Below are 13,952 nucleotides of genomic sequence, written 5' to 3' on the forward strand. Positions count from 1 at the left end.
TATAATTCATGGAGAAAGTGATCCAAACAATTCCTAAATACATGTGGAGTATATATTTAGCAGCCAAGAAAGAAAAGCAGAAAAGAGATAATGAAATATGTATCCAATTAATGTCAGATAATAGCAACATTTAACAAACTGGGGTTTCATGTTCATAACATGACTGATACACACCGTACCTTATTATAAATAGCATAATTGAAAGTTTTCATGGTTTAATAGTATGTTATTTATTCAAGAGACAATAGTTTAGGTAAGAAACTCATCATTCAGAACCAGAGGAAGACAACACTTCATTCAAGTTCCACTTCTTCCTCTTGTAAGCTATGACCTGAAAACAGAGACAAAAATACAACAATTATTAATATTCGTAAAAGCTAAGGTTTATTTGTTTTAATTTAACGTGTGTAGTAAATGTTCAAGTTTTAAAGAGTAAATTTATTACCAGATGACCAAAGCTGAGATTGTTTTCTATGATTTCAGCCAAAGTTTGATCCCCTCTCCCAAGAAATCGAGTCTCATATTTGTCTGCAACAAATTTTTCATGACCGCTTACAAAGTCAGGTTCACACCCCTTCACCACGTACAATTCAATTTCTTCAGTTTGCAGCAAGGTTTCTATGGCAACATACTACGGACATAACAACAACGTTAGCACCAAAAAGACATATACTAAAATAAAAGGTTTCATGAGATGGGAAGAGACAAACCTTGCAAAGTTGGTCGATTGAGAGAGTAGGTTTGCAGTTAAGGTATGGCCTTGACAAATTTGGCACTCTTTCTTCCTCAAAAGAGACAAGTTTGATACAGATGTCCAGCTGAAATTAGGTTTAAAAATCATTGTACATATAAGATTAATTGTTTTAGTTTGAAAACTGATAATCAGAATAGTGAAAATAAAAACGAATATGGAGAAGAGATGATAACATGCTTTTGACCTACTGTTCAACTGAAGGCTTATATCCACATAAATAATATGTATAATAAGATGTTAATTTAATTGTTTTTTATAGTTTATACCTAAGTTTTAAGGATATTTTAATAGAAATCAACCAAAAAGTCCTAAATAACTAAAGGTCTGCATGCATTTATAAGGGTTTCCTTGTCCAACCCTATCATGGAAATAATAAAATGACAATTTCATGAATAAATAGTGAAAAAAAACTTTTTCTACAAGTTGTTCAAACTATGAAATCCTTGAACTATATAATGTAAATATATGAGTTTATATATTAATGAGAAAATAGAGAGATACATATAGGTTTAAAGAAAGAAGTACCTCATGATCATTTTGGTTGGAGTTTTGGAGATGATCAATGAATCTCCCGAGGCGATTGCTCCTCAAAGCAGCAGCATGTCTAGCATTGGTATTGGTGTGACTCCTGAGGCCAAATCGCCCCCATACAAGTTTATCAGATGAGGTAATGAGACTTTGAATTGTTCCACCTGCAACTGTGCTTGCATTAATCTCTTGCTGAGAGCTTTGTGGCTGTATCTGTAACGCAGCAAAGTTACTGACAGGTATGACTTGTGTATCTCTCTCTTCGGCAATAGGAGGCAATGGCATATCCCTGCTAGAACTAGATTCTGAAAATGCAATTGCATTTCTTGCACTTCTTCTCAGTGTCTGAGTTGCACTCCTTGAGTATTTATCTTTTGACCTAGATGTTGCAGCAGCAGCAGCAGCCTTCTTTCCCAGTGCCTCATTTTGTCGTTCAAGAGTCTTGCCATAAGCTTCTTGCATTGACTTCCAAATCACAAAAACACCTCAATTGTCACAATTACAAACACAATTAAAAGGTCTTGTGGGAAAAACTTTGAAGGAACTGTGAGTAATTCCTAAGGAATGAATTTTAAACTTATATCAACTTTATAAATAATATGATGAAATTTATATTCACGTATATATTCTGTAAACTGGTTTTATCACTTGTACGAAATTTCCAATGTAATTAAAGGATTTTTAAGAGTTTGAGTGAATATGTGACCACGTGGGCACATCAATTGGTGACTATATTCTTCCTAACTGTTAAAGTTTATATATTAGAAACTTAATTTTTAAACCTAATTAAACTTCACAAAATTAGTTTTTAAAATGAAGTTTACATCTTCTTATATATATTATAAAGACTTCCAACATTATAAGAAATTATAAAATTGTTTAGAATTATTAAATAAGAAAAAAAAGTCATTGATTAAGTTGCCTGAGTTAAAAGTTCTGATTTCAGTGTATATACCCACATAACTAAATACTAAATACAAGTATAGGTTGGCTACTCCTGCATTAACTAAAGCAGTTCAGAGGATTAGTATAGGAGAAACAAAATTAAGGAAAACTAACGTATAAATCTCACCTTTATATTATTCTTTGCATCATCCGAAAAAGCCATTTCCTGGGTCAAAAACTTCTAATGAGTTTTTTCCATTTTGAAAATGCAAAACAAGACAATGTGCAAAACATGATATTATTACCTTTTCCTCGTATTTATCAATGTTTGGATAAAGGATAGCAATTATTGCATCAAAGACGATGTCTTCCCTTAGCGATCTTCGGCTTGAACAATGAGTACGACAAGCAGGGCATTCATTGTTACTGCAACAAAACCATTCCTTGTTTTGAAAATTATAAATGAAAAAGAAAAAGAAAATAAAAATTTGCAAATATGCACAATCATCAAGTTTATATCTAAACAAAAAATGGTGGTTGTTTGAGGATAAACCCGAGGCGAAAGGATTTCTCTATGCACTCCTTGCAAAAGCGATGCAAGCATTCCATGACAGTTCTTGTATTTCGAATGATCCCTACACATATAAGACCCGTCATCAAAATAGAGAACAACATAACAAGTTAGATTATACTGTAACAATAACATATGATGAAGAGGGTCAGAGGAGGAAATTTAAAGGCAGAAAGCAAGGACAAATGAGTAAAGAAATTGAAGGACTGGTGACACAATCTCAGAAAGCTGACATTGAAGGAAAAGGAAAACGTGTGAAGCAACCCGATACATGTTTGGAAGGGTATCTTTGGGAAGGAAATTAGTTATATAGCAGAGGATGGGGTAGGAGAGAGTAGACAATGATTGAAAATATTTCTCTTCCTCTCTGATTGAATTCTTCTGTTGCTTTTCTGTTGCTCACTTTTTGGCAAAGGTAACACGTTGTACCTTTTGCTTTATTTTCCAAATTAAAGGCAGACACCGACCCTTAGTCGGTGGCTTTTTTTTCCTGGTGTTTCGGTTTCGGTACTTGGTTGTGCTTATCTTGTCGCATTAATTCCTATATATATTACATTTGGTGTTTTCATCACCTCCACCATGGCTGCGAGTACATCTTTACCTGAGCTTTCCCAAATCCTGAAAATCCTTGAGAAATGCGATCGTGACCATGCCCGTGAGATGACAGAGCTGCGAAATGAAATTGAAGATTTCAAAGCACATCTTCAAGGTGGGGGACAAAACTCAAGAGGGTTTACACATCCCTTACAAGTGCGGAATGTGAAGCTGGATTTCCCTAAATTCGACGGTTCGGAGGTCCTTCAATGGATTTTTCGTGCGAAGCAATTCTTCGAGTATTATAACACCCCAGATGAACAACACATTGTGATTGCAGCGACCTACTTTGAGAAAAATGTAGTGCCATGGTACCAAAAGATGCAGAGAACCAATCCAATCCTTTCTTGGAACACTCTGGTCAGGTCACTCGAACTTGAATTTGGTCCTTCTCCATTTGATTTACCTAGATCAACACTCTTCAAACTCATACAAACAGGGCCAGTAAATGATTATTACGTGGAATTTACTAGCCTTGCTAATCGTATTTATGGTGTTAGTGCAGAAGCACTGTTGGACTATTTTGTAAGCGATCTTAAATCTGACATTAAACATGAGGTTATCGCTCAAGCACCTAGCTCTATATTGAAGGCCATCTCCTTAGCTCGCTTATTTGAAGAAAAATATACTGTCAAAACCAGATCTCCCTTTGTCAGTTACAATAGACAGACTCATACCAATACCTCCAATCAATCCTACACTAATCCTACGCAACAACCCATTTTTGCCACACCAAACACCAAACACAATGCTGCACCATTCAGAAACAGTACCATTAAGAAAATGTCTCCTTCTGAAATGCAATATCGAAGAGAAAGAGGCTTATGCTTCACCTGCGATGACAAATTCTCTGCCACACATTATTCCCCAAATAGATAGTACTTGATTATGCAGCTTGATGAGGAGGAGGATGAGAAAGACGAAGGTGCACGTAAGGCGGATATGGTTAACCTGGAAGAAGAATTCACACACCATTTATCCTTTAATATTAAAAGGATTAGCTAGTGCTGGTACAATGAGGTTCATTGGCAAGATTGTAGGAAAAGAGGTTCAGATACTACTTGACAGTGACAGTAGTGATAATTTCTTGCAACCTAAATTGGCCAAGTTTCTTAAGTTACCGGTGGAACCTGCTTCAGGTCTTCAAGTGTTAGTTGGTAATGAAAACACCTTATCCACTGAGGGCAAGATTTCCGAGCTGCAAGTACAGGTGCAGGGTCAGATTCTCAGCCTCCCAGTGTATTTACTATCAATCTCTGGTGCTGATTTGGTTTAAGGGGCAGCATGACTAGCTACCTTGGGGCCACACATTGCTGATTATAGCTACTTGACCATTAAATTTCACAAGGATAAAAACTGGTAACCTTAGTCGGTGAAAAACAGAAACATGTGGGGTTAACCCAATTTCATCAGTTGAAGAGATTGAGCCGCACTCAGAGTATTGCTGAGATATTTACTCTACAACTATGCTCCACTTTTACTGACTATGACCAATGGCCAAACTGTCTTAAGGATATGGATCCAGAGATAACACTTTTACTAGATACTTCTAGAGGAATATTTGCTAAACTCGTTGGATTGCCTCCTCCACGATCTCAGGATCATAAAATTCCCTTAATCCATGGTAGTGATGCAGTGAAAGTCAGACCCTATAAATACCCACATAGTTAGAAACAACAAATAGAGATAATGGTGAAAGAGATGCTTGAAGAAGGGATAATTGCTCCAAGTTCTAGTCCTTTTTCTTCTCCAATAATTTTGGTCAAGAAAAAAGATGGGACGTGGAGATTTTGCACTGATTATAGGGCCTTGAATGCCATCACAGTGAAGGATAGCTTTCCAATTCCCACTGTCGAAGAACTTTTGGATGAATTGTTTGGAGCTAAGTATTTTTCTAAGCTGGATTTGCGAGCTGGTTATCATCAAATTCTAGTGAATGAAGGAGATAGATACAAAACAACCTTTAGAACTCATCAAGGTCATTATGAGTGGTTAGTTATGCCATTCGGGTTAACCAACGCTCTTGTCACATTTCAGAACCTCACGAATGATATATTCCAAGGGCTATTGAGAAAATCAGTTTTGGTGTTCTTTGATGATATCTTGGTCTATAGTCCATCTTGGACAACCCACTTGCATCATTTACAACAAGTATTACAGATTCTGGAAGATCATGTGTTGTATGCAAAATTGTCAAAGTCTTCATTTGGGCTAGAACAAGTAGACTATTTGGGACATATTGTTTCTAACAATGGAGTGCAAATGGAAGCTAACAAAGTTCAAGCTGTGTTGCAATGGCCGGTGCCAAAAACTATTAAACAACTCCGAGGGTTCTTAGGTCTCACAGGCTATTATAGACGGTTTATTAGAGGATATGCCACAATTGTTAATCCTTTAACCAACTTATTAAAGAAGGAAAAATTTAAATGGTCAAATGAAGCATCTAATGCCTTTATGTCCTTGAAATAGGCCATTACCACCGCACCAGTGTTGTCATTGCCCGACTTTTCTCAACCATTTGTGCTTGAGACTGACGCATCCGGGTCAGGTATTGGGGCAGTCTTGAGCCAGCACAAACATCCTATTGCCTTCTTCTCAAAGAAATTGTCCACAAGATTAGCCAAGCAGTCAGCCTATACACGGGAATTTTATGCGATAACCGAAGCCATTGCTAAGTTTCGACATTATCTGTTGGGTCACAAGTTCATAATTTGAACTGATCAAAAGAGTTTGAAATCACTCATGGACCAATCCTTGCAGACCCCCGAGCAGCAGGCGTGGCTGCCCAAATTGTTGGGATATGATTTCACTATCGAATACAAACCAGGAAAGGAAAATCTGGCTGCGGATGCACTTTCCTGATCATTCTTCATGGCTTGTTCTCAAGTTACTAATGATTTAATACCAACGATTCAAGTCGCCTTGCCTTCAGATCCAGATCTGCAATCCATTATTGCTGAGTGTTCTCAAGGACAATTGGTTCATCCTCATTACTCTTAGTTAGGTGGCGTGTTATATTGGAAAGAACGAAATGTAGTTCCAAATGAACAAGCTATCCGAGACCAAATTCTTAGTGAATACCACTCATCTCCAATTGGCGGTCACTCTGGTATTGGGAGGACAATCGCAAGAGTTTCAACTCAATTCTTTTGGAAGAATATGTACAAAGGCGTTACTGCTTTTGTCCAACGGTGCATGGTTTGCCAACAAGCCAAAACTTCAACGACCTTACCTGCGGGATTGTTGCAGCCCTTACCAATTCCTCACCAAATTTGGGAAGACATCACCATGGACTTCATAATCAGGTTGCCACCATTTGAGGGATTTATAGTCATCTTTGTGATTGTCGATAGATTATCCAAGTATGCCCATTTCGCACCACTCAAGTCTGATTTCAACAGTAAAAACGTAGCAGAAGTGTTTCTCTCTACCGTGGTTAAACTTCATGGGTTTCCAAACTCAATTGTGTTAGATAAAGATAAGGTCTTCACTAGCTCCTTTTGGCAACATCTTCTTAAGCTTAGTGGCACCACATTAAACCTCAGTACTGCTTACCACCCTCAATCTGATGGCAATCTGAAGTGGTAAACAAATGCTTAGAGATGTACTTGAGATGTTTCACTTATGAAAATCCCAAAGCTTGGCTCAGATTTCTACCATAGGCAGAATTTTGGTACAATACCTCATATCATCACAGTACTCAAATGACACCTTTCAGAATAGTTTATGGTAGAGACCCACCCACACTTCTCAAGTACCAGTACTCATCAATAGACCCCCCTTCAATCCAAGAAATGTTGTAGCAACGAGATATTGTTTTGGCTCAATTAAAGTTGAATTTGCTTAAGGCTTAGGAAAGGATGAAGAAATATGCAGATCAGAAGAGAGTTCATCGAGAATTTGAGGTTGGAGATTCTGTGTTGGTTAAGTTATAACCATATAGACAACACTCTGTGGCCTTGCGCAAGAATCAAAAGTTAGGCCTCTAATATTTTGGACCTTTTCCTATTGTGCAGAAAATTGGCACAGTTGCTTACAAACTTCTTTTGCCTCCTCATGCGAAAATACACCCTATTTTTCACGTTTCTCAGCTGAAACTATTTAAGGGAGCCACAAATGTTGTTTATGTTCCCTTACCTCTCCCGACAGCTATAGAAGGCCCTGTATTAAAACCGTTCAAAGTGCTCAAACAAAGGGAAATTATGAGAGGTGCAACAACCATTCCTCAGATACTGGTTCAATGGGAAGGTTTAGGGGCACATGAAGCAACTTAGGAAGACAAGGCAAACATAATTACAGGTTATCCAGAGTTTAACCTTGAGGACAAGGTTTGTTTTAAAGGGAGGAGCATTGTAACAATAACAGATGATGAAGAGGGTCAAAGGAGGAAATTTAAAGGCAGAAAGCAAGGACAAAAGAGTCAAGAAATTGAAGGACAGGTGGCACCATCTCATGAAGCTGACATTGAAGGAAAAGGAAAACGTGTGAAGCAACCCAATACACGTTTGGAAGGGTATCTTTGGAATGGAAATTAGTTATATAGCAGAAGATGGGGTTGGAGAGGATAGATAATGATTGAAAAGGTTTCTCTTCCTCTCTGATTGAATTCTTCTGTTTCTTTTCTGTTGCTCACTTTTTGGCAAAGGTAACATGTTGTACCTTGTGCTTTATTTTCCAAATTAAAGACAGACACCGACCTTTAGTCGGTGGCTTTTTTTTTTTTTTTCTGATGTTTCGATTTTGATGCTTAGTTGTTTTGTCGCATTAATTCCTATATATATTACATATACATTGTATCCTATCACGCTTTAAGAAATTTTAATTTAAATTATTCGTAGTTTTAGGTATCTTTTCTGTGTGTTTTATACATGCAATAATATTTTTTATGCAGTTCTACGAATTTTGTGGACTGAATCTTAGCCAAGAAATCAAATTCTAGGTGGTGTTATTATTATGCTTTAGAGATTTTACCAAATAAATAATACATTTTACAGTAATTAAATTATATTTAGATTTATATGGGTTTTTAGAACTAGACTTTTACAATAGGTTTTTATATTTGCCTCTATGAAAGATGAAGAAGATGTTTCATATAAGAGACTAAAAAAGAATTCAACATAGGGCACAATTACACCAACTATACATACCATTATATTTCCGTTCTCTAAAAATAATGTTTATACATACCAAGGCAAATTGGGCATTCGACATCCTTTCGTAGGTCTTCCAGGTCTAAAGGATACAACCTATAAAAAACAAAATTTAGGACATTATTAAAACTCAAAGTCTTAAAAATTGACACATTTTATTTAATTATATAGTTTTTTTTCTCGTAGCTTGAAAATATATATTAAATTCATTAAAAATGATAAATAAAAAGAAACCAGAGACAATAATCAGTACACAATATAGAGAAAAATAATTCTAATGGAAATGATCCAAATACAAGTTTCACATTAGACAAGAAAGACAAAATTAAATATTATATAAAAAATATTGATAAATTTTATTATTTTAAAATTTTAAGTTAAAAATGATGTCAAATTTCTTATGTTTGTTAGATTAAAATTATATATATATATATATATATATATATATATATATATCAATTTGGTTTCTATGACACACACTTGAAAATATCGTTTATTTAAAATTGAGACATTTAGTATCATATTTTGGAAAAGATACTAATAATAAATCTTTTAGCAAGGTATATGAGACATGACTATATATATTAAACAAGTATCACAACAAACTTATCGGGGATTTCATCTAGAGAAAAAATGAAAAGAAAAAGAAAAATAATTAAACTTTTCTATAAAACGAAATTATCTTTTACACAAGTTAAATTATGAATTTAAAGTTCTAAGAGAATTTGGACAAGTTATGCATAACTAATTTTAGTTTATAAAGAATAAAATTATGCCTAAGAAGCAAACTAGTAAAAATACTCAAGTTGGAGTTAAAAAATACTCTGTTATAAATTTCCATGAGAGTTTAAGAGATTTTATAGGAGTTACATTATGTACTAGTATAAGATAGAAGTAGAAGTAAATAATACTTATATAATCAAGATTAATTTAGTGTGATAAACTTGAAGGAAAAATAAATAACTCAAGTGGAGTACGTAGGTACAAAAATGAATTTTGTCTTATTATCTATTACATTTGTATATTGTTTACTATGCTAAACATTTGAATTCAAGTTTTGTGAAAATTGTTTTATCAAAAGCCTTTTTAAAAGAATAGATGCTTTTTTATTATACCAATTACTATGTATTTTCCAGCAATTACAACAAAAAAAAAGTTTAAACTTTATTTAACCCCTTTTAGTGCTAACATATTATTTCAAATTATTTGTATAATTCCTTGCAAATATGAAGTTAAGTAAATAATTATTCTAAGTAATTTTTTTTCCCTAAAGAAAATAACCAAAATCCAACAAGCTATACAAAACTTCCCAACACTAAGAAGAGCAATAAAAAAGAATATAATGGTAAAAATTTCCAAAGAGAACACAGATTTGCAATTTTTTTATTAATAAAATTAATAAAAGCCTAAACAACATTTTGGAAGAACCCTTCCAAATCAAACATGCATACACTCTATATTGTTAACATATGGCTTTAATAGCCCATGAGATTGAATAAGTTATACAAATTTTGAATAGAATTCTTTATTTAACTTCTCCATTTGATAATGAAAACTTGTCTTTCAAAGAAATGGTGAAAATTTGTCAAAAATAAATTCATGCATAAATATAACTAAAGATTGATTTACATAAAATAATTCACCAAAAGAGAATTCTTTCTCTCATGAAGAAAACAAAATATTAGAATCATTACATTCATCTTAAAAAAAAAATATTTTTGATAACTGAGAAAAAATCCAAAATTTTGGATGAATTGATACGTAGAGCTGAAACAAGATTGGAAAACCAAAATAAGATCAATGGAGTAAATGCAAGTGAAGTTCTCAATCTGTATCTTTTTTGAAGGAGAGTTTATGCAATTTTACAATAGGAGCTGAATTTTGAAGTAAAGAAATAAAACATGATAATGTGTGACATTAAGGCTTTAGATTATTGTCTTGTTCTCTTATCTTTTGTTTCTTTCATCATCAATAGCTTGAAATATTCATAGAATCCTATTATATCTATTCTTTATTGTTGATATAAAAAAATGAAGATTTGATTTACAATTCAAGAAACTAAAATTGCACAATTATAGTATAGAAGACAAATATTTCAATTAGGATTATTTCAAGAAACTAAGACATTATTTAATTATCATTACTTCATTTATGATTAAAATATTGAACCTTTATTAAGATTTTTGTGCATATATTGACACAAATTGTAAAACAATAACACAATTAATTATGGTATAATTAACCAAGTTCAGACTAATAAAATAAATTCATAGAACAACAAATAAATTATAAAGTTTGAGAAAATATATAAAAATGAGAAATTAAATTTAATAAAATAGGAAATAGGTAATAACAATTGGACTAACATACACTTCATCATCGTCTTCAATCCCCAATTGACTTGTAAGACCTACAAAAACATGTAAGAGAAGAGAAGGTAAACAAAAAATAATCCAACAACTACACTATCATCAACACTCATAACAATCAAACTAATACAAGCAATAATAAAAATAAAACAGAATCATAAGCAATGAAAGTCAAGGACTAAAAAAATCCACATATATAGAATAGATCCTTAAATGATAACAAAATTTAATGTTTTAAATTGCAATCATGATTTAAATTTCACCATTGTTTTTTAACTTTGTAAGAAATTGAAAATACACCTATCTCATACCCCTAAACAAAAGAAAAAAAAAAACAAAATAGGGGCATCATGACTGAAAAATCTCAATAATTGACCATTATCGAAAAAATTAGACAGTAATTAAGCAAAAAAGAAAAAGAAAACTAACCTTTGGGTGCATTTTGACGAAGCTTTTGCTTGTTTTTCTTATTATTCATAGGGTTAACCTTGGTTTAGAGGTTCAATTGTGTTCTATAGAATCACTTCTCTAATATATGTGAAGAAAGAAAAGAATAGGTGGTAGAAACAAGAGAAAAGTGACAAGGAAATGGTGAGACTTTTACTATTTTATACATGATTACCCCGATAACATACCTTGTTAGGGTTGGTGTGTTGTGCACTCGAGTTCTCTTAACCAATGAAACTTTGACACAAAAGTCTATTCATCATCGTTATGGTCCATCTGATGAATTTAATATTACCACCAATCTTATTTTTATTTACATTTTTATTTTAGTTGTGGTTTCCATTAACTTTATTTTTATTTATTATTTTAATATTTATTGACATTGTTATTTTATATATTATTGGCCTCAAATTAACATACCTTGTAAGGATTAATGTTTTGTACTCTTATTTTAGTCAATAAAACTTTAACACAAAAATTTGTTCCCTATGGTTATAGTCCAAGGAATTTTCGTTGGGTCCATTTTATGGATTCGATAATCAACCTTATATTTATTTAAATTTTTATTTCATGTCATTTTCAATAATCTTAATTTTATTTAATTTCTTCAAGATTTATTAACATTTTTTTTATACATTGTTGTCCTCAATTAACATACCTTATTAGGATTAGTATGTTGTGCACTTAAGTTATCTTAAAGAATTAAATTTTATCACAAAATTTTTCATCAAAGATACAGTCCAATCACAATCAAAGTGTTTTCCTTTGGTCCACATGGTCAATTTGGTATTACCAACAATCTTATATTTACTTTCTTTGTCGTTATCATTAATTTTTATTTATTTCATTAATTAAATATTAATTGACATTGTTATTTTATACATTACAATCAATCTTATATTTATTTACATATTTATTTTATTTGTCGTCTTCATTTATTTTACTTTTTTTCAATTACTTAAATATTTATTGATGGTGTTGTTTTATACATTACTAGCCTCGAGTAACGTACCATATTACGATGTTCCACAATCAAGTTATCATGCTTACGGTCCAATCGTGAAAGGATTTTGGTTAGATCCACCTGAGGAATTCAATATACCACCGATCTTATATTTATTTACATTTTTATTTCATTTTTCATTTTACTTATTTTTAATTCTATTTTAGTACTTATATGCTTATTCGCATTGTTGTATGCATTATTATCTTTGAGTAATGTACTTTTTTAGAGTGAGTGTATTGTACGCTCTCAAGTTATATTAACCAATAAAAAATTGACACAAATATTTGTTCATCGTAATTATATTCTAGTCACCATGAAGGAGTTTTGGTTACGCCCACCTAATTCAATATTAGCATCAATAATATATATGTTTGTTAACATGTGTATGCCTATTTTTCAGTTGATACATTTTAATAATGTGTATCGGATTGTAGTAGACAAAAATATCCTCATATATTATGGATTCTAAGTTTTAAAGTCAAGAATATTTAAATAATTTTCATTCTCAAAACTAAAAAAAAATAACTCACAAACCTATACTCATCTCCCTCATTCCTCTCAATTCTTTCTCTTTTATCTCTCTCACTCTAACCTTTTCTTTGTTAGCCACAATTAAAAAAAATCAGAAATACTAGCTGTTAAGCAATTTCTTACAAAAATAATAATTTATAATCAATTTTTATTTTATAATTTTTGTCTTATCTAATTTTATCTAATTTTCACAAGCATAATGACATATGAAGAAATTGGTAATTCGCTTGGAAAACTCAGAAACACTCGCTATTAAACAATTTCTTACAAAAAATGATTTTACAATGAGTTTTCATTTTTATAATTTTTGTCTTATATAATGTTATCTAATTTTTACAAGCATAATGACATCAAAAGGAATTGGTAATTGGCCTGAAGGTTTTTTAAGAGATGATGATTCAACATCTCTAGATGATAAAATTAGAGAGGTTAGTGAAGATGATGAAATGGAAGAGATCTTAAATGAACCTTTGTCTGAAGGCGAATATGCCAATGACTCAACTCTTTACAAAAGTAAATTTTTTAACGATGAGTATTTCTATTTTTTTTTTCAGTTGGATCTACCATAGGATGATAGAGGAAAGGTTGGAGTGAGAGAGATGAAAAAGAAAGAATTGAGAGAAATGAGAGAGATGAGTAAAGGTTTGGGAGTTTCGTTTTATTTTTTTTATTTTTTGGCTTAATAGCACTAATGGTCCCTATTTTCGTCACGTGCGTTCGTTTTGGTCCCTATATTTTTTTTTGTTCAATGTTGTCCTAAAGATCGTAATTTGTGTTCAATTTAGTCCTTTTCACTAATGCCGTCTAAATCAATAACGGCCAAATCTCCACATGTGCAATTAGAGAGTGAACTGTCATTTATGTTCTGACGTGGACTAGATCAGTCATCATCATAGGGACCATATTCGGAAATAATTAACAAAAATGAGGACTAGATTGAACAACCTTCATTCGTTACAAAACACAAAGTCACATCACCATCGTCTTCAACCTTCAACCCAACCAAAAATGAAATCCTACTTTCTTTCTAAAAATCTAACCCTAGCGTCGCCACACCTAAACCCTGAGGCCACCACCACAATCACCTAAATCGAACCATCTAATTGCATAAAGACCC

At 32.6% G+C, this 13,952-nt stretch overlaps 1 protein-coding gene across 1 annotated transcript; it reads right to left on the bottom strand.

The window, feature by feature from the left end:
- Window positions 1-265: 265 nt before the first annotated feature.
- Window positions 266-2,824, bottom strand: LOC106758315 (putative E3 ubiquitin-protein ligase RING1b). Its single transcript, XM_014641250.1, has 6 exons — window positions 2,721-2,824; window positions 2,473-2,593; window positions 1,280-1,747; window positions 711-818; window positions 446-631; window positions 266-331 (listed from the first exon to the last, which is right to left on the bottom strand). Exons 1-6 carry the CDS (start codon window positions 2,822-2,824, stop codon window positions 266-268), a joined length of 1,053 nt encoding a protein of 350 aa, XP_014496736.1.
- Between the last annotated feature and the right edge of the window lie 11,128 nt (window positions 2,825-13,952).

The sequence above is a fragment of the Vigna radiata genome, chromosome 4, assembly GCF_000741045.1.
Source record: "Vigna radiata var. radiata cultivar VC1973A chromosome 4, Vradiata_ver6, whole genome shotgun sequence".
In the NCBI taxonomy this organism is placed as follows: Eukaryota; Viridiplantae; Streptophyta; class Magnoliopsida; order Fabales; family Fabaceae; genus Vigna; species Vigna radiata.

Excerpts from the sequence above, each read along its gene's own strand:
- LOC106758315 (XM_014641250.1), bottom strand. The coding sequence starts at position 2,824 with ATGACGGGTCTTATATGTGTAGGGATCATTCGAAATACAAGAACTGTC. Across the intron at positions 2,594-2,720 it reads GAGAAATCCTTTCGCCTCGG|TAACAATGAATGCCCTGCTT; the intron begins GTTTATCCTCAA and ends GTTTTGTTGCAG. Across the intron at positions 632-710 it reads CAATCGACCAACTTTGCAAG|TATGTTGCCATAGAAACCTT; the intron begins GTTTGTCTCTTC and ends TTATGTCCGTAG.